This window comes from Opisthocomus hoazin, chromosome 21 (assembly GCF_030867145.1).
Source record: "Opisthocomus hoazin isolate bOpiHoa1 chromosome 21, bOpiHoa1.hap1, whole genome shotgun sequence".
Lineage (NCBI taxonomy): Eukaryota > Metazoa > Chordata > Aves > Opisthocomiformes > Opisthocomidae > Opisthocomus > Opisthocomus hoazin.
In genome coordinates, this window is record NC_134434.1 from 4,124,279 (window position 1) to 4,143,967 (window position 19,689).

Genomic DNA, 19,689 nt, shown 5'->3' on the forward strand with positions numbered 1-19,689 from the left:
TTTGCAGCTGCTGGTTGACAAACGGTTGTGTTTATCAGCGTGGAATCGGCCGTAATGTGTTTATTCCTCTGGCTGATGAACTCGATAAGCTTTATGTGTTTGGTTGGATACCTTGTGTCTGTTCTGCTCGTTTGGCTGGACCCTGGAGGAGCGAGTGGTGGCTTGATCAAATGCCCAGGAGAAGTGATCTGAGTCCGAGGGATGAGTTTGACAGGATCTCCCTTGTACACAACACGATCAGAAGTACCCGCGTGCTTTAATGTCTGTGTGAGATCCGTGTGCCCTGCAGTGGGAACTGTCTTTAATGCTGTTAATGCTACTTGAAAGTGGGAAACTTGGGCTTTTGGCTTATTTTACGACCCAAAAAGTGTGAATTGGCTAATTAATGAAAACCTGAAAATTTATGCAGCTTTTTAAGATGAAAAGTGTTAAAAATTATTGTGCACTTCCTACTAATTCAGTGATAGCATTGCTGCATTTGAACGAGTAACTGGGGGCACCTTAAAACAACCACTGAATTCTTCTGTCCTACAAATTTTGGGCGTGTTTTTTGCTTCTTACCTGGACAGATCCGGGTGGCTTCAGTAGGAGCAGTGTTTGCCTGAGAATGTTACGTTAGGTGTTTGGTAAAGACATACCTGAACAGGCAGTTTTTCTTTTCATGTGTCACAAACAACTTGTCTTGGTTTTTGTAAGTATAGACTATTGGCTCTTTATTTGTTTTTTAATAAATTAAATGATTACTTAATATATGTTTGGGTTTCTTAAAAAAAAAAAATTAATTGCAGTTTTCCATTAAGAGCAAAGTCTCTCTAAAGTCCACTTGGTTCACACAGAAGGTCTTGCCCTTGTTGCAGTGAAACCCAATTAGAAGGGTGACAGTTGCTGGGAGCGTGGTGGTGTAGAGCAGCGGAAGCTTTGGGGAGATGGGGCTGGGGAGTGCTCTTCAGACTCTTGGTTCTGCATGTTACCAGATCCTGCTTGAAGCCCGATGTATTTTGTGCAAAGTAGAAACAACTGTGTAAATGAGTGATTAGAATGACTCTATGAGACACATTGAATTTTACGCCGCAGCTGGAGAAACTTATCTTTAATTGAAGCTGTGGGCAAGTGTATGTCATTTTTGATTTAACATTTTTTCCCTCACCCCTGCACCCCCCACCCCAACCAAAATCCTTCGTGCAGTCAGATTGTTACTGTAGCCTTTGTGAACCCCTCTCTTCTAATGTTTAATCAAGTGCTGAAAAGAGAAATTTACAGACTATTTAAAATGTGGAAAAATTGCTTCCCAATATTTTTGACAGAGAGAGACTGAGAACACACAGCATTGAATCATCAGGAAAATTGAAGATTTCCCCTGAACAACATTGGGATTTTACAGCAGAGGACTTGAAAGACCTTGGAGAAATTGGACGAGGCGCTTATGGTTCTGTCAACAAAATGGTCCACAAACCAAGTGGGCAAATTATGGCAGTTAAAGTAGGTGATGCCCATACTTACATTTGTACTTCAGTCCGTTAGGGATGAAATGTGATGGAGAATTAATGTTCTTCCATCTAGCACCCATCTACTGCTCTTTTCTATTTATTTCCAGTGTAAAGGCTGCTATTTGCTGAAAATGCGTTGTATAATGGGCATGTTGTCAAGTGATTTGTGAAGCTTTCATAATTGCTTGTGCCCTTTTGAAAATGCCTGTTAGGAACCTACTGCTTTGAGGGGACCACATGTCTCTGGAGACTGATAACGGGGCATGGGGCTTTCACCTCTGGGTCACTGGTTCAGATACAGCCTAGGTTGGTGGTAGGCGTAAGCTGATATCTAATAGCATCTCGGTGTCTATTGTGAAATAAGGTAGTGAGTTAAACTTTGCTTTTTATGTAAGCGGTGCCATGGTTTAGCCTCACCAGGAGGAACTGGAATGGAGTGGACATCTTCTAGGGATGTTTTCTCTTGCTGATGTATGGTGGGAGCATCTTTGCTTTGTGCTTACCATGCTGGGCCTGCTCTGGAGCTGGAAAGCACAGCAGTTTTTTGGACTGTCCATTTTCTACCTTATGCTATCCAAAAACTCGCCTTAAAACTGGAAACAACATGCAACCTCATTTCTTAGCTGGGCGATACGGAGTAATCTTTGTTTTGCAGCAGTGCTGCTCACTGGTCATCTCTGAGGAGCTGCTTTCCATCGAGCTGGGTGAGGTGGGCAGCAGCTATTCTCTGTCTCTCTTGTCTTTTTCTTTGCTTGCTGCTGGCTGGTAGCTAATGGCATCAATCTTTTAATTCTGTTGATGATATCAACTGTAAGTGCTCCCATGGCTCCCATGAAAGAGTAGAAGCGGGCTACAGAGGAGTCTGTGTTGCTCTCTTTTCCAGCTCTCTCTGTCGTCTTTGGAATATTCCCTGATCTGACCTGGAAATGTTCACTCCTGCTGGTCTCACATGCCAGGTAGACATGTCTCAGCCCCAGCTCTAGCTGCTGTGAATATAATTCATACTTGTCTCTAGTGTGTTGGGTCACTGGAGTAACCACCAGCCTTTGATTTCTCTCCAGTAAATATTGACTTTCTCACAGTGGTGGGATCACTGGCCAGGTCTCTGAGTGTTTTGAATCACCATGCAGTGGTATTTCAACCTGGTTTTGAATCCATAAAAGTCTCCAGTAGACTAGAGGCTGCCTGTAGCTAAAGCCTTGTTTCTCTTAGTTGCCTTTGGTGGATCTCATAGATGGAGTTTGTAGATGACAGGCTGAAAACTGCTGATGTAATGAAATGATGCCTGGGCACCCGCAGCTTTGCAAACCCAGGGTGTGTGACCTGGGCAACTATAACTTTGCTACTATAATCGTGATAGCCATGGGTAAGTAGCAGCCATACCTATAGCTGAGTGGCTTTGTTATCTGAAGCTCTGCAGTGGGTACAGCTGTGCTGAGAAGAGTGCTTTGTTGGATTAGCTAACGTCATCAAGGAGGAGTTGTGTCTGCTGGCACAGAAATTCTGTTGTCCCAGACTGGATTTTCACAAGGGGCGTTCAGCACTGTAGGATAATCTTGTCAGCATCGAGGGTCTGTGGTGCAGGTACAGCTCCCATCTGGGAGGCAGAAGGCACCAACACCATGTTGTTGAAGCATGCAGTTGGAGATGACATTGCACAGCATGTTGAGCTGGCTTTCCCAAGGGGAGAGAGGTGGTCTGAGCCCTAGGGGGGTGCTGGGCTTGGGGCCTCACGTTTAAACAAATAAAACCCGATAGATTTACAGTGTCCAAACTTTGAAATGTCAAAGCTGTGGGCTGGGATGGTGCCACCTCCTTTGCTCTGAACCACTGCCTTGGGCAGGCGTGGCTGGGCCTGCAGGAGAAGGAAAGCTGGGGGGTCTGGGCAGCCGCATCCTTTCTAAAATGTTAGTGGCAAGGGGCTGTTCTGTTTGTCCCTGTGGGGATAAAACATGAAATTGAGCAAAAGCAGACCAGTGGGTGAAACAGTAAGCGAGGTCTCCAAGGCAGCAGCAGCTATTCCAGAGCTTGGATGGTGCAGTTATTTGAGAGGAGATTTCAGGACAGGGCTGAGCCTGGACTAGCAACTAGTTCATCCCAAACTACTTGGCCTTTTCTTTCTCAGATTGCTGTTGCTTCTGGGGCTGCTGAGGTTGCGTGTTAATCTCTCTGGTCCTGCCCTATCTAAATTTACCCTGTGGGCCATCCGTGTTTGGGGCTGTCCACTTCGTGCTCTCTCTATCTTGCTCAAGCCAGTGATGTCCTAACAGCTGGCGGAGCTGTTGCCTTCTGAAGCTTCAGCTCTCCTCCTGCATTTGGGGAAACCAGCTACTCGCCACAGTCTCTCCATGCTGTACAGGGGAGGTTTTCCTTCAGCAAAATGCCTTTCTGTAAGAGCAGGTTTAGAAGGGGAGTGGTGGTTTGAGAAGAAAATGTGTCAATCTAGTGAAATGAAGTCTTGGCCACTATCTCCGTGACACCTGCTTGCAGCTGCATGGTGTGGCACCATGGTGTGTGCAGGGCATCAGGAATGCTGCCCTGCAGCTAGCTGGGTTGCAAAGCCAGTGTCTCTGGTTATTTGGTGGTGCTGCTGTCCCTCTCCTGTGCTTCCCCGAGAGCAACATCAGTGCAGCAGGCAAATCATCCTTGGAAGGACATTCAGCAGTAGGAAATAGCTTGATTGAGGCCGCAAGCCAAAAGTTGTTGGCTGTTCTGTGCTGGTGGGTGAATCACAGAGATGGCTCCGGAAGCTGATAATTAGATGCAGAGAAAATTGGTATGGGGGCCTCCTCCAGCTGCTCCTCCATCTTCTGCACTACTAGCTGAATTTCCACTACCACTGGTGCAAATTTCCAGCACAGTAAGGTATCTTCCTCCCCGGTTTCTGGAAGGCCCAAGTCCTTTTTGCAGTTACTGTGACCAGGCTGCATCCCTTGTGGCTTGTCAGCCCCTTCTGCAGTGGACGGATTGAAATCCTCCTTTTTCTACAAGCCTGCTGCAGCTGTATTGTAAAGAGTGGGTGAAATGTTCTGCTTTCCCCCATGCTGGAGCCTTCCTCTGGCTGATCCCAGCTCCTGCGGCTCCGAGGCAGCATCTGGGCGCTCAGCCTGCTCAGCTCTCAGCCTACGCAGATGTGCATACCCTCAGATCCCGTTTCCAGCTCCTTGCTCTGGCTTTTGTTACTCTGTTATGCCTTTGCACAAGGAACAGTCTTTGGTTCCCTGAAGTGCAGCTTAGCCTTCTGCTTGCTCCCCGCTCGGTGCTGGTGCTGCAGGGCACGGCGGCTCCGGTGGCCCCCGGGGCTCCCCGAGCACAGCCTTGTTGCTGTGCTTCCATCTGCATTTCTTACCACTGCGGAAAAATAATTCCTGAGTGCTGAAATATCACTGAAAGAACTTGAGATCTGCAGGTGGAGGCATCATTTTCTTTCATTTTTGCCTTTTTTGCATTTTGGCCTCACCAGCCAACGTATAGATCCTAGCAGATGTAATCCTGGCACCTTTAATGAGGGTGTCTAGCTGCTCGCACGGGTACTAGGGCTGCCAGGCCCCTGGATGAGTCAGAAAGCTTTCATCTGTGCTTGAGCGTCAGCAGCAAAGGAGGAAAATGAGCCTCATCGTGTCGCTGGTATGAAGCCACTGCAGCAAAGCTGTGGCTGGTGGAGCATTGCTGGGGAGATGCTCGGATGATGAGCTCTTGTCCCCAGTCCTGCTCCTCCCTCTCCTTCACCCTTTGTCATTCTGCACCTCTATGAATACCTATATCAATAACAAAAAGCCATTTTGAGCCTCTTCGGGAACGGGCTGGAGGCTGGAGCGGCTGCAGCCCGTGAGGCTGCCGGTTGCAGCAGGTTGCTTTTGGAGGCAGACAGTTGTGGTCTTTGGTGCGACATTTTTGCATCGTTTACCCTTTCTGCCATAAAAGCCTCTTCCTAGAGCCATCGAGAAGAGGGGAAGAGGATAAAGGAAAGAGGAATCCAACTCAGAGGATTTGTATTCAGATCTTTCTTGTTTTTGTCCCTGAAGAATGCCGTGTTATGTTTTCCAAATCTTAATAAAAGGCGATCCTCCTCTTCTTCATTAGGTCCCTTCCTCTCTCAGATCTTCCTAGAGATGCAAATTCCCTGCTTGCTCTGGGTCAGCTGGCATTGTGGTCTTCCTCTCACTCAGAAAAACCCTGTTCATTTTCTTGAGGGTTTATTGGCGTGTGAGGTCAAGACTCTTCCAGGTGGGAAAGAGAACAGCCCAGTTTTGTCCAGTGCCAGCTCTGTCTCTGCAAATTCACAATTGCAAGGCCAGTTTGTACGTTAACTCCTCACCTCCTTGGCAGGTTTCTCTTCTGGGCTCCTTGTTTTTCTTAAAGAAGTCCCTGCCCTGGCCGGCATTTGCCTGCAGCAGTGGGACCAGCTCTCTGCAATATTGCCTGGCCTAGCTTCCAGTTCCACCCAGTGTCCTTTGGCTTTGCTTCTGCTTTCTTGTTTTCTCTTTAGTCTTTTTTTGCCTAGTCCATGGCAGTTCGTAAGTGACGTGTGAATAATCTCCCCAGGTTCTTTGCTCTGTGGAGAGCCCTGGTCCTTTCTCAGGACCTGCTCCGGTGCCGTCACTCCTGGTTTTATCCCAGAGGCTTCACAGTATCTGCTGTTCTTCAGCCCCTTTTTCTTTTTGCCCTCCAGCATCAGCGTGAGGTGTTGTCCCAGCTGTTCGGGGGGTTATGCATCTTGTTTCTTCAGGGTACCACAAATTCAAGGAACAGGACTGTCTTTGGCACATTGGAGGAACCATCGAGAAGCCCCATTTTGTTTGAGTGGAATGGTTTGCTTGGGAAGCTCACCCAGCAGCTGCGGGGTTTCTTTCTGTCCTGAGGTTTCCCTCTGGCACTGGTGATAGTTCACACAAAAAATGTACTTTAAGAGATCTTTGGCATACTTGTTTTTTCCAGACTGGTATGAAAATACATAAATGAAAAAAAGCCCAAACCGCAATGAAAGCCGGGGGGTGTTTCCCTGTTGGAGCAGGATGCCCTGCGTTTTGCTGTAATACTGTATGTAATACCTACTGTGGGTTTTATTAGGCAAGGTACTTAAAAAAGGCCTCTCAAAGGCTAGGACAGTTTCTTGTTTGAAGAGTTCATGAGATAAATAGGTAAAAATTTAAAACAGACAAGCTTCAATCTGTTAGGTGGCACCTGTGCAGATCAGGAGCCCGAGCAAGGCAGTGATGTCCTGAGCCCTCTGCCTCTCGCTCCTCTCCCCTTCAGCTTGTGCCAGTTCCTTTTCGGCCAGTTCAACTGGCTGAAAAATACACCATCAAGTGACGAGTAGAGTGGTTCGTGCTTCGGTTTACCTTCAAGCTGCTTGTCACAGCCCCATGGAAACATCTTGCACTTCTTTTCAATTGAATTATTTTTCTGTCAGAAATAGTTACAGCTAGGGAGAGTAAACCAGCTGGGGAGATGGTATTTTTGTCCACAATACTTGTGTTCAGTTTTCCCCCACCCCAGAAGATCTAGTGATTTTCAGCTGTGTACCAGAATTTTCTGTAGCTTCCCCTATCTACTGTAGAAATCAGCCTAGCTGATTGAGTCCTGCTCTGCAGTATCACCCAGTCTAGTCTCCAGTTCCAGCCAGTGTCCTCGGATACTGTTGCTGGTTTCTTGTTTTCTCTTTAGTCCAGCAGTATTTCTGACCAGACTGCAGGTGGTCTTCCACTTCTTCTGTTCTAAACTTGTCCTAAGAAGATCAGAAGCAATTTCAAGATCAGGTGGGTAATTGGAGAAGCTGGCCAAGGCACTGTTTAGAAATACATAAAGCTCAGCAGGATGTCAAGCCTGTGAGGTGTCCATAAAGGATCCCTGTTCTTCCCAGGGAAGCCAGGAAGCTGTGGAGCCATTTCTTGTTCAGAGCACAGTGCCTCTTTCACATCATTTTGCCTTGCAGTCAGTGCTTACTCTCTCATCCGTAGCTTTAAAACAGATGTTCATGTCTTTGGCTTTCACAGGCTTTCTCTGATGGCAGCCTCACAGCTGAAGTAAGTTGCTAAGTATCAGATATCCCTGTGAGCAGAAATTTAACATGTATTTATACCTCCCATAATCTCTCCATCCTTACCTGGATGCCTGATAGCCCATAAAAGCCCACCAAAATAACACATTAGCCTATTAAACTCAGTCAGGGGGCAAATTTCTCTGTCCTTCTGATTTCCCATGTGACTTCTGAAAAGAACTGTTGGGACTTTTTGCAGGCTGGCTTTATTGCAAGTCATCATTTCCATTCTTCACACAATTAGGTAGCCTCTCCCAGGTTGATTCCTTATAGTTTAGTGAGCGGAATTTTCTGTTTCACTCATCCATTTGGGTAGGTGTGCTCCAAGCCCGGCTGGTGTTATACTGGGAAGGGAGTGGATGAGTAAGGGCTGAAAGGAAATGGTGAGAGGGAGTGAGAACCGTAGTATAGGAGGTGGGAAACTAGTTGCGATCGGTGGCAGACCTAACAGTAGTAAATGTGTTTCAGATGGGTCGATAAATATTCTTGTCCTCGGTGGAGAGTGGGCAAAGCCCCTTCTTGCTGCTGGTGTGATGTCCTCAGTCCCGGCCATCTCCTGGGAGCACCAGCCCTCCGGTCACTCTGTCAGGCCCTGCTGTGCTTTCTCGGAGGACACGTGTGAGCCCTGTATGCAGGACAACATTGTGTTGTCCTGCCACTTGAGGAGTTGCTTTTCAGTTCTGTGTTTTTAGCTTTTTTTTTTTTTTGTCTTTGCTTTCCTTTTCTTTTTTTTAACTGGTTGCTACCCACTGCACCTGAATCCATTCATGTGTGTATTGGGACTGGGTGATGTCTCTTCTGCTCTGGGTCTGGTTTCCGGGATCTGTCTGGTTTTAGCTTGAGTGGTCCAGTCCACAGCATAGCTTCTCCTTTTGCTGTTGATGCTGCCCAGGGTGTAGCTTTCAGAGCTCTCATTCCTGATATCAAAAGGCTTTGTCCTAACCTGTGTTTGTATTAAAAGGGCTGGAGAATTTTCTCCTGAAGGATTTGGTACAGTTTAAGTTTGAGGCCAACAAGGAACAGTTGAAAAAGAGATTTTCCGTAAGCCTTTACTACAAAAACCACTTTTTCCCTGTGTGGCTTGTTTGGCCATGTCAGCAACTGTGCAGTAGGGTGACCAGGCTGAGGTGTAAGACCTGAAGCTAAGTCAGACCTGTCCATCCATGTCTTCAGGCTGTTGCCTCACCTTGTGTCTTCCTTCCCTGCTGTCTTTCGTGTTCCTGGGGGAGTCTGTGGTAAATGCTGCAGCTTTTTGCACTCTGCCTTGGAGTTAGGTAGCAGAACATCATTATGGCTCGTGTGCTATTTGGGTAGAGGCTGCTGTTGACTTCAGTCACCTTTTGCTGTTTCTTCTTTGTTTCCCTGGTGAACGGTGGTTCCTTAGCTAGAGTGTTGGGATCACTGGCCTCCAGCAGATTCCCTGGTGTGCTCCAGCTAAACAAAGCCATCTTCTCCAGCCTGGGCTGACCCCAGCTCAGTGCTGTGCTGCATGCTGCTCCTGATAGTTTTCCCCTCCTCTTGAGTTTGCCAGTCTTCAGCCTCCAGCACTCTTGTATGAGACCTCTCAGTCTTGCATCATGTCACTGCCTTCACTCCCTGAAGCAGTGTTTGGTGGGGAGTTCACACTGCTTCTCAAGGTGTCCTTTGGCTCCTGTGTCTGCCTGAACCCTCTGCCCTATAGCTGACCCACTGTCTGTCCTCTGGGTCCTCTGCCTGCCCTTTCTCTTTCTCCCCGGGGAGACTGTGTTTGGGAAAAGGAGGAATCTTTGGGTTCAGTGTTGTTCTGGGGTGCTGTTAAAATCGCCTCCTCCGTACAACATATATTTCACATGCTTGCCAGAGCTGGAGAAGTAACAGCAGAGAAGGAAATGTCAGAGGTGGGAGGAGATGCTTTTGGGGGAAGTTGTGGAGTTTGAGGAGCGTGCTGTGGGGATGGCTGTGCCAGGATGGTGCAGGTGCGAGGGGAGGGTAGAGGGGGCTGGGGAGATTCCCGGATGACCAGGAAAGAGGCTTTTTGGAGAGAGATACGGAGTTGGCACGGAAGGGAGATGTGAGCCGCTGTATGGAGAAAATCTCCTTTTGGTATTGCTCCTCATCAGAGGTGAACTTTTCAGAGGAGTGAGTAGGATCTTGATGAGAGAGTAAACTATTCCTCATAGGTCCCACCATGGCATCCATTGTCTTCTATCAAGGTCAGAGCCACAACCTTATCACTTCACACAGCGCTGATGGTGTGCCACCTAGAAAGAGACACTGAATCTGCCCAGCCGTTGATATCTCAGCAGGGGTTTGTAGAGCTTTATATGATGTAGACACAAGACAAAGAAATAATCAAACTCATTGGGCTTTCTTCAGTGACGTGTCTGAACTTCTGTGAAACAGACTTGAACCAGTGACCTAGAGGTGAAGCTTTTTAGTTTCATTACTAGCCTCCTGAGCTATCTTCTTTGTTTGTGACTACAAAATCCCACCCGCTCAGTGGCATCTGAGGGTGGGGATGTTACAGACTGTGGGTGTGCTGGGCAAGTCTCCTGCCAGTTTTCCCAGGTACTCTAGAATGCACTGGGAGAGAAAAGGGCAGTATGAACACGACAATTGCTGGTCTAGGCCAAACTAGAGCTACTAGAACATTAAGAACGTGTGGTGAAATACCAAAATATCAGGATACACCAAAGGTAAGGAAAATTATAGTGTCGATACTGTCCTCATCTTTGTGTGGGTCATCACAAAATAGCCTTAAGGTACATAATCGTGCACTGTTTCTCAAATGGTGCGGTATGAATGGCCAGCCTTGAGGGTACCTGCATATACTTAGCCTTGTGCTTGCTAATGTGTGTGCTCTTGATGCCACCAGCAGTTGCTCACAGGGCAGTAGTGTCAGTGGGAGTGAGTGCTGGTATTTTGCAGATTTTTCCCACAACCTTGAATAATTTTTCTTTCTTGGACAGCCAAGTAGTTTTTCTCCTCAAGGAGAGTCCAGGCTACCTCTGTTGCTTTGGACTTCTTGCCAAATAGATTTTTGTTCATTTTTTAAATGATTTTTCAACATGAGTGACACCTTCAGGATCATGATTTTCCTCACCTGTGATTCAGGGAATGCATTAATTAGTGCAAGATGTTAAATATGTTTGTAAAATCACATGAAAAACTGTGGATGGGCTTCTCCATGCTTTAGTTAACAAGCTTCATGTTTGAACTTGTAGAGTTTTCAATTTTCAAATTTGCGTTGTTCTTTCAAGTCCAAATGAGATGATAGTGTATATATAAAGTATAGCGTGTGTATACATATATATATCTTTATATACACATAGTGTATATATTTTTATGTATACAGATAATATCTTTTATATAGTGTTAATGTTCCCTAGGCTAGTACTGGGTGAGGAATTGTTAGTTTTATGAGAAGAGTTCGCAGAACTGTTGCCCACCATTAGCGTTACCAGAGCAATATATTCCCTCGGTTATGTGATGGTCCCTTTTCACCATGCCAGGCATGGTGGAAGGAGCCTTTTTGTCTTCTGTGCTTGTCAGAAATTTTAAACTTAATGTTCCTTGGTTAAATTCCAAAACAGCCTTCGAGGCCCATCCAACATGGCTAAGAACTGTGTGGGAATTTGTTTTGAAATGAAAGCCTAAATATGTTGTTTTGCTGTAGTTTTCAATGAAATCTCTGCTCTTTAATTTCCTTCTGACATTTCATCTGAAAATGTTGATGCACGTGAGAGGACTGGGAATTTTTGTCTGAACTAAATGGCTTTAGGGGTTTTCAGTTATATTTGTTATTTCAGAACACAACTTAATTCACTAGAGTGTGTTTGAGCATGCCTTGGGGATTGCCTGCTCACCCTTGGGTTTGGGGTCCCTGGCATGTTTCTCCAGAAGCGGGTCTGAGGATACAGTAATGGCATGTAAGTGATAAAGTCTCTGCCACTCTTCCTCTTTCAGAGAATTCGGTCGACAGTGGATGAAAAAGAACAGAAGCAACTTCTGATGGACCTTGATGTAGTAATGCGAAGCAGTGACTGCCCGTATATTGTTCAGTTTTATGGCGCGCTCTTCAGAGAGGTGGGCACTCCAAACTTGCTTCATTCATAGCAGAGTTTGGTTTTTACTTCTTTTTTCTTTGCAGTTTCCAACTTGCAATAAAGAGGAGAAAGTTAATTTATGTTAGGCTTCTTAGCTTTCCACTTTTAATCAAGGACATTTAACCAGGAGACCCAGATGTCTGGGTGCTGCTGAGCACATACGTGCTATTCCCATTCGTACTTATGTGTGTCTGCGAATTTCAGTCTCTCCTTCTTCCCTGCTTTTCTTCTCCCTTGTCAAGCTCAGGGTCTGCAGCTCCCCCATGCAGAGTGTGTGCTGCCAGGCTGGGCGCAGCTCTGTGGCACAGCGCTTGGACGCAAATGTGGTTTATGTCAGTGGTCATGAGATGCAACCGTGTGGAGGACCTGCATCCCTGTAATGAAGGTGACTGCTGTGGTAGTAGTCACAGCTCCCCGTAAGGTTATCTGATGTATGTGTGTATGTGCGTAGCCAGGCTGTGTCAGAGCCCGGATTGACGTGCATCTGCCTTGAAGTGGTTTGTACCTGCAGATACATAAGAAAACAAGGGCAACCGTGCTGGGTCAGACCAAAACTCCCAGCAGGATGTTCTGTCGCTGGCAGCGGCTGACAGGATCTGCCTGCAGAAGCATGTATGATACTTCACCATAGCCTGGAGTTGTATGTAGCTGAGTGTCTTCTGAGCTAGATGGTACTCTCTTTGTGCTGAGTGATTCTTACTGGATTTCTTTTCCACGAGCAAGTTCAGTTTCCCCTTGAAAACACGTACATTTTCTGCATCCATGGTGCTCCCTGAGAGGCACTTGCCTTCATTGTCCGCCCCTCATTTTGAGGCCCATCAACTTGATTTGTTTTAAAATTTTGTCCTGCTTTTTTGAGTAGTGCCTCTAGTGGTTCCCTTTTTTTTTGTATTTGAAGAGGTGGTAAACAGTTGATCTTTATCCATCTTATCCAGGCAACTGCGGATTTTATGGACAGTTGCCATATTCCTCCTCTGTCATGTTTTACCTAGCCTGATAAGTGCCAGCCTGTGTCATACACAGAACCCCTCAGACTGTTGGTCATCTTTCTTGCTGTTCTCTGCATCTTTTCCAGTTCTGCTTTGTTCTTTTGGGACAGAGACCAAAATTGCATGACTGTTCTTGAAAGCAGCAATATCTGCAATAGCTAGCCCAGGGGCTGTAAGTTTTTGCCCTTTTATGCACATAGATACTGTGCGCTGTGGAGTGGGTTATTCAACGTGATGCTTCCATGAATGCTTCCAAGTGAAGAGCAGAATTAGAGTATTGAAAACTATATCAGCTGACTGCAGTTAATCCTGACATGCTTTAGCTGTTCATGGCCAGGAACGTGATGTTAATCACTGCATGTTTGTGACTGTTTTAGCATCTGCTTATTGTAATTTAAGGTAGGTATTATGCTGCAGGGCCACGGAAGGTATCCTTCTGTCTCCTTGTGCTTTGCCCAGGCACTTCCATTGTTATCCAGCTTTGAATGACCAGTAAAAACACTTGGGAAGCTGGCCTTCTCCATGCAGCCTGGACAGCCTTCTGCCATGTTTGGAGGCCAGTCATCAGGCTGAGCTGAGTCTGTTCAGTACAGGCACAAGAAGAGGAATATAGCAGAGGTGAGGAGCATGGGTTTGCAAGCATTTGGTTCATTTGCAAGAGCAAGGGTTTGGAGAAGATGAATGTCAAAACCTGACTACTGCATTCCCTGCTTCCAGAGAGCAACAGCTCCTGCAGCTCTTCTGCAGGTGTGGGTAGTTCCTCCTCCTGTAATTGCTCTGGTATTGAAGCTCACACAATGTAGGGTAATCAACCTGTAGCCTTGCCTGTTTTCCACCACTTCCGCACAAATCCAGTACATCTACTCAAGGCAAGAAGGAAAAGAGAGACCTGCTGTCTGCCAGTCATCTTTGTGTGTTATCAGGCATAGCAGCTTGTGCAGAGTCTTGTGGGGCTTTACCGGGGAACTGTAAGAGAAAGCAGGTCGATGCAGTAGTTAAAGCTTAAAACTGGAACTGAATATTCAATTCCTGCTTCTAAGAGTCTGCCTCTGTAATTTTGCCAGGTCACTCCTCTGGCTTTAAGTCTCTAAAATAAGGATAATAATCCTTCATTTTCCCGTACTCTGCTTTTTCTTATCTGTTTAAACATGAAGCCATTTTGAGCCAGGAGGCGTTGTCCATGTTCACACAGGACAAGCTCCTACCAACAGTGGAGCCTCAGCCTTGGCTGAAAATTTCCAGCTTTGCTGAAGTACAAATGATAAGGCTGTCAGCTGGTGCGAAGAAAAGTCTCTGGGCAAGACAGTGTCTTGCCAGATGCTGATGAGCAACATGTTCAGAGCTGTGCAAGCCTGTCACCTCTCTGCAGCTCTAGGCACATCCCGGGTTGTAAGTATAAATACATAAATAATATAAAAACCTACCCTGATGAGCACCCAAATGTCAGCCTGGCTTCTGCTGCACCCTTTGTCTTGTCCAAAAATCCTGTCCTTCTGCAGCCAGGCAGAGCTCCCTGTATGCTTCATCTGGGAAAGGTTTCAGTAAGGTCACTCTGGATTTATATATTCCCTGGAATCCCCTTTTCCCCCTACCCTCAGCATCAGTGGTATTTGTTTCTGAGATGAAAACAACCTTCTCCTCTCCTCGGTCCTTTTCTGCCAAGATCATGTTCCAAGTCACATACCTCAAAGGTACACAGGGTGAACTAGTATGCTTGGATAAGGTTTTATGTCTTGTTATATTAATTACATGTTCTAATATTAATTACGCCTTTTAAAGCTAGGAAGCTATGACAGCATTAAAGCACAGAAGGGGGAAAAAAAGAATTTCACCAGTATGTTTGAACCTGTCTTGGCACCCAATCTGCTGAGCAGATCTGTTCCCAAATAACTGTGAACGATCTAGGTCACTGCCACAGCATCCTCTGGAGTATAAGAGCTCACGGGACATTGCTAAAGACTGAATGTCTCTCAGGAAGTCCTACAGCAAAGCATGTAGAAACAAAGCTTTTTGTTCCAGCATTTCAAGGTGAAAAGTAAGGAAATAAGTTCCAAAAGGCACATCCTCTTGGGACCGCCTGCTCTGAGCCAGGATTCAGATTCTCTGGGAATGGATGAAACTGCAGATGGGAAGTCGTCTTCTACTTGCTCATAAAGGTGAAAGACTTCAATCTGTGCCTCTTTAGAGGAGCTTTAGATGTTGAGTAGGTGGCTCTCATGATCAGATAATTGGCAAGAAGATTGTAGCAGCTTCAGGAAGAGCAGCAGGGCAGCTGGGCTGTTCTGAAAGGCAGGTAGCCTTTCCAGAAGAGTGAGCTGTTGATGTGGAGAAGTAGAGCTAAGCTCTTGAATCCTGACAGTTTGGGGCGTGGGAGTACTAAACCGAATTGGACAAAACTATTCAAGGTCTTACTTTGAAGACAGAGAAGTATCACAGTTTGTGGCCAGGAAAGTAACTGTAAACAGGCAAGTTACTGTGACAGCCTCTATGAGTGTGAAAAGTTTGATTTGGAAAGGCAAAAAATACTACATGGATGTTTTTCCCTAGTTGTATTCTGTCTCACTTGTCAGCAAGTGTTTTCTGATAGGGAAAGTCATCTCTGGGATCTGGTCCTGCTTGTCCCTCAGCAGGTAGCATCTGAACACAGACTATTTGCTTCTTGTTCTTTAATCATATGGGATGTCCTTCTGTTATTATGTATGTCCGAGTATGTAATGTGGGGTGTAACAATGCCAAAACTACAGGCTGATTGCTGGGTATGGGACTTTGCTTGAGTTTATCAGCACCCATTCGATGAGATTAAATTGCCTGTTCAGTGAAACAGGTACAAAGCTGAAAAAATAGAAGATGGTGTTCCAGCCTTTGCATGGAGTAAGGGGCTTCACTGCACTGACGTCAGATAGTGCACATGCTGGAGTCAGGTCCTCCATGGGACAGCGCTCTGCTCACTCCTGCTCTCATTGATGAAGCTGTGACCTTCATATCGCTGTGTTGCACCTCTCTGTGGTGTTACATTATCTTCTGCTCTGCCAGTGCAGCTGTTGACTGCTCTATTACTTGATTCTCTATCAGTCCTAGGTAGAAAAAAACAGCTTTTTTCAATAACAGAAATAATCCCTGAGCACTGACATAGTGATGCATGGCGGTTGAAATAGTTTTCGTGTCTACAGCCTGGCTGCTGGACAGAAGAAAGGAGAAAGTTGTATCTAATGAAGGCTAGAGAGTGAAGAGAATCAGAAAGAGAAAGGCCTGGAGGAAAGAGCAGAAGAGGTAGTTAAACCACTGGCTGTATTCCTGGTTACCCCGGCTGTAGGAGGGATTTGGTGGCAGATGAATCATAAAATCATTGAATCATAGAATGGTTTGGGTTGGAAGGGATCTTTGAAGGTCATTGAGTCCAACTCCCATGCCGAGAGCAGGGACATTTTTCACTAGATCAAATTGCCCAAAGCCCTGTCCAACCTGACCTTCAACACTTCCCAGAATGGGACATCCACAGCTTCTCTGGGCAACCAGTGCCAGTGCCTCACCACCCTCGTTGTGAAAGAGATCTTTTTTAATGTCCAAACTAAATCTACCCTATTTCAGTTTAAAGCTATTCCCCTTGTCCTATCACTACAGGCTCTGGTAAAAAGTCTTGTCTCCGTCTTTCTTATAAGCCCCCTTTATATATTGAAAGGCTGCAGTAAGGTCTCCTCAAGGCCTTCTCCAGGCTGAACAGCCCTGGCTCTCCCAGCCTTTCCTCACAGCAGAGGTGCTCCAGCCCTCAGATCATTGCTGTGGCCTCCTCTGGCCCCGCTCCAACAGGTCCATGTTTGTCCTGTGCTGAGGGCTCCAGAACTGGACGCAGGACTCCTGGTGGGGTCTCACCAGAGCGGGGCAGAGGGGCAGAATCTCCTCCGTCGTCCTGCTGCCCACACTGCTGGGGATGCAGCCCAGGATGCGGTTGGTCTTCTGGGCTGCAAGCGCACACTGCCGGGTCATGTCCAGCTTTTCATCTGCCAGCACCCCCAAGTCCTTCTCTGCAAGACTTCTCTCAATCCATTCATCCCCCAGTCCTTGTTTTCACTCGTGAGTGCCCTGACCTATGTGCAGGACCTTGCACTTGACCTAGTTGAACTCTGTGAGGTTCTCCCTGGCCCCGTGAAGCCAACTGGTTTCTCTGTACTGCACCATTGAGAGCCCTGACTCCAGTAAAAGCACATAGAGCTTTCCACGTCAGTCATCAGAGATGCTGTATTGAAGAGGGTCTGATTACTCCTGCCCATTTGTTATCTCTCAAAGCAGTACTTGCTAGGTGAGGGAGTAAAAAAGATAATTGCTTGGATTTCTGCGAAGATTTCTCTGGAGTCACTTTCTTCTGGTGAGAAGAGTGTTGGGCTGAGCCATAGGTCTGCACTGGGCAACCCGGAGCCTTTTGCCCTGGGTGTTGCTGTTTGGAGGGTTTTTAAGTCTGAGGAAAAAAAAAAAAAAAAATCTTCTTTTCTGGCATGTTTGCTGGAAGCTTTGTGGCTAATCTAGTTTGAGGCAGTACCTGTAAGGCTGGGAATGTTTGGTTACTTATCACGAGCACACTAATTGGTCTTTCAAAGTAACTGTTCCTGCTACTTTTATTCTCAAGAGAGGAAGAGGAAAAATAGCCTTTGTCTGACCTGGGATCTCAGCAGTGACTCCTACACAGTGTGAGTGTAGCTGAGCCGAGTTTAAACCCACAAGTGCAATAGCTGATAAAATTATTCAGTGAAAAATTCATTGGTAGTTGCAAAACATGCCTGGGAAGCCAGGTGAGGTAGCCCATGGGGAGCTGCTTCTGGTACAAGAGAAGAACTAGTATGGACATGTCCATAGCACAGTGCTGACGTTGGTGTGAATTGTGGACATGTCTTTGGGCAGTTGATACGAGGTGCTTGCTCTCTTTGCTGTTGATGCACAACACCCTATTTCTATGGAAATCTTCGGCTGTGTTCGCATTACTTAAAACATCTGTCCTTGTGATCAGTCCCCAGCCCACAGGAAAAGTGTCCTCTGTATCCCATAAGGATATGTGAGGGTGGTGACGTTCTTCATTCTCTCTCACTAGTGTAGATGCAACTTGCATAAAAAGCTGGCCACTCCCTGCAGTGTGGTTATGTGGTCTGTCATCGTTTTTCACTGATCTTGTTGACATGAATTCCTGTTGATCAGGTAGATTTTTATATTACTAGATCAATAAATGCCCACATCCAGGATTTCTGTGTGGCATGTATTTCAGGAGACCAAGTAAATCAAGTCTTTCCTGGTGCTTTTGATCGTGTACAGGGTTTTTTTAATGCTTAAATTAACACTGGGTAGTAAATTATTGTACTTGTTTGAGTGTTCAGTAACTCTCACATCCCAACCCTGCAGATGCACGAAGTATATTGTGAAGCTGTATGATAATAGCTCTAATAAGGTTGCCTGTTGTTTCACTTCAGTTTGTTTTTGCTCTGCAAAGACCAGCCGTTGTAACCTGGGTGGCTGAAGACACTCAGAATATTGGTGTGATTGGGCATAAATACAAGGCTGCAGGTGGTCAGTAATATTCTGGTATTCCTGAATAAATCCAGTCCCCTGCAGTCTCACTACAATAACATGGGAATACAGCGCAGTACCGGGTTTTTTATATAACACTGGTCAAAACAGATCTAATATTTTGAATGATTCTGCAGCCAGCAGAACAAGTCCAGGTTTGCTTTCACTAGATAGATTGCGAGGGTCTGGGGTGGTTCCAGTTTCAGCTGATTTATGCACATCGCTAGCGCGGGATCCATGTTGCTTTCTCTGAGCCACTCTTGGTAGTATGGAAATGCCTCAGCTGCACTTTGCATTTGGTGCCAGTGCTGGAAAGGGGACTGGAGCATCTCTCCTATGAGGAAAGTCTGAGGGAGCTGGGCTTGTTCAGCCTGAAGAAGAGAAGGCTGAGAGGGAACCTTGTAAATGCTTATAAATATCTGCAGGGTGGATGTCAGGAGGATGGGGCCAAGCTGTTTTCAGTGGTGCCCAGCAACAGGACAAGGGGCAATGGGCAAAAAGTGAAGCACAGGAAGTTCCAGCTGAACATGAGGAAGAACTTCTTCCCTCTGAGGGTGACGGAGCCCTGGAACAGGCTGCCCAGGGGGGCTGTGGAGTCTCCTTCTCTGGAGATATTCCAGCCCCACCTGGACAAGGTCCTGTGCAGTCTGCTGTAGGTGACCCTGCTTCGGCAGGGGGTTGGACTGGGTGATCGCCAGAGGTCCCTTCCAACCCCGAACATTCTGTGATTCTGTGAAAGGGAAATTTTCTGCATGTATTACCTAATTTCATTTCTGCAGTTTAAGTCTGAACAGATCCTCGGTGAAATTCATCCATAGCCAGTTCTTTCATTCTCTAGCAGCCTGAGCTCATCTTTCTCCGTGCCTGCTGAAACGCCGGTCATGTCCTCTTCCCACTGCACTTGCCTTTTTCACCATGGTGTCGCTGCTTCTGTCCAGCACAGCACCTTTTCTATCCGTCCCTTCTGCTTTGTTTTGGGTAAAATCTGTGTTTTCTGGGCTCAGGCTTGTAGCAGCTGTTTTGCTTGGGTGGGTGACGTTAGCTTGTGCGCTGTCTTGTCCTGATGTAAAAACCCTGATGCCAGAAGAGCAGCGTAAAATGGGACTGCCCATGGCTCTGAACCCACAGCCTGCTTGGCTCAGCTCTCCTAGGGAAACAGATCCCCCCTTCTCAGGAGGGAGACGCTGTCTGTTACAACCAGCCGGTCAAAAGAGGTGGTTATTCTGCTGTATTCAGCGTTGGTGCAGCCTCACCTTGATTACTGTGTGCAGTTCTGGGCCCCACAATTTACGCAGGGCGTGAAGGTCCTTGAATGTGTCCAGAGGAGGGGAACAAAGCTGGTGGAAGGGCTGGAAGGAACATCCTGTGAGGAGCGGCTGAGAACATTGGGTTTGTGTAGTTTGAGGAAAAGGAAGCTGAGGGGCAAACTCCCTGCTCTCTACAGCTTTCTGAGGAGGGGACGTGGAGAGGGAGGTGCTGAGCTCTTCTCCCTGGGATCCAGGGACAGGACGTGGGAATGGTTCAAAGCTGCGCCAGGG

The 19,689-nt window shown here is 46.6% G+C and overlaps 1 protein-coding gene across 4 annotated transcripts in view; it reads left to right on the top strand.

Moving 5' to 3' along the window:
- Nucleotides 1-19,689, top strand: part of MAP2K4 (mitogen-activated protein kinase kinase 4) — a 96,284-nt gene that overhangs the window by 51,756 nt on the left and 24,839 nt on the right. For all 4 annotated transcript variants that reach the window (XM_075440948.1, XM_075440946.1, XM_075440949.1 and 1 more), the window contains 2 exons: nucleotides 1,305-1,479; nucleotides 11,473-11,592. In XM_075440948.1, coding sequence (XP_075297063.1) covers nucleotides 1,305-1,479; nucleotides 11,473-11,592 — 295 coding nt within the window. The remainder of the gene's footprint in view (nucleotides 1-1,304; nucleotides 1,480-11,472; nucleotides 11,593-19,689) is intronic.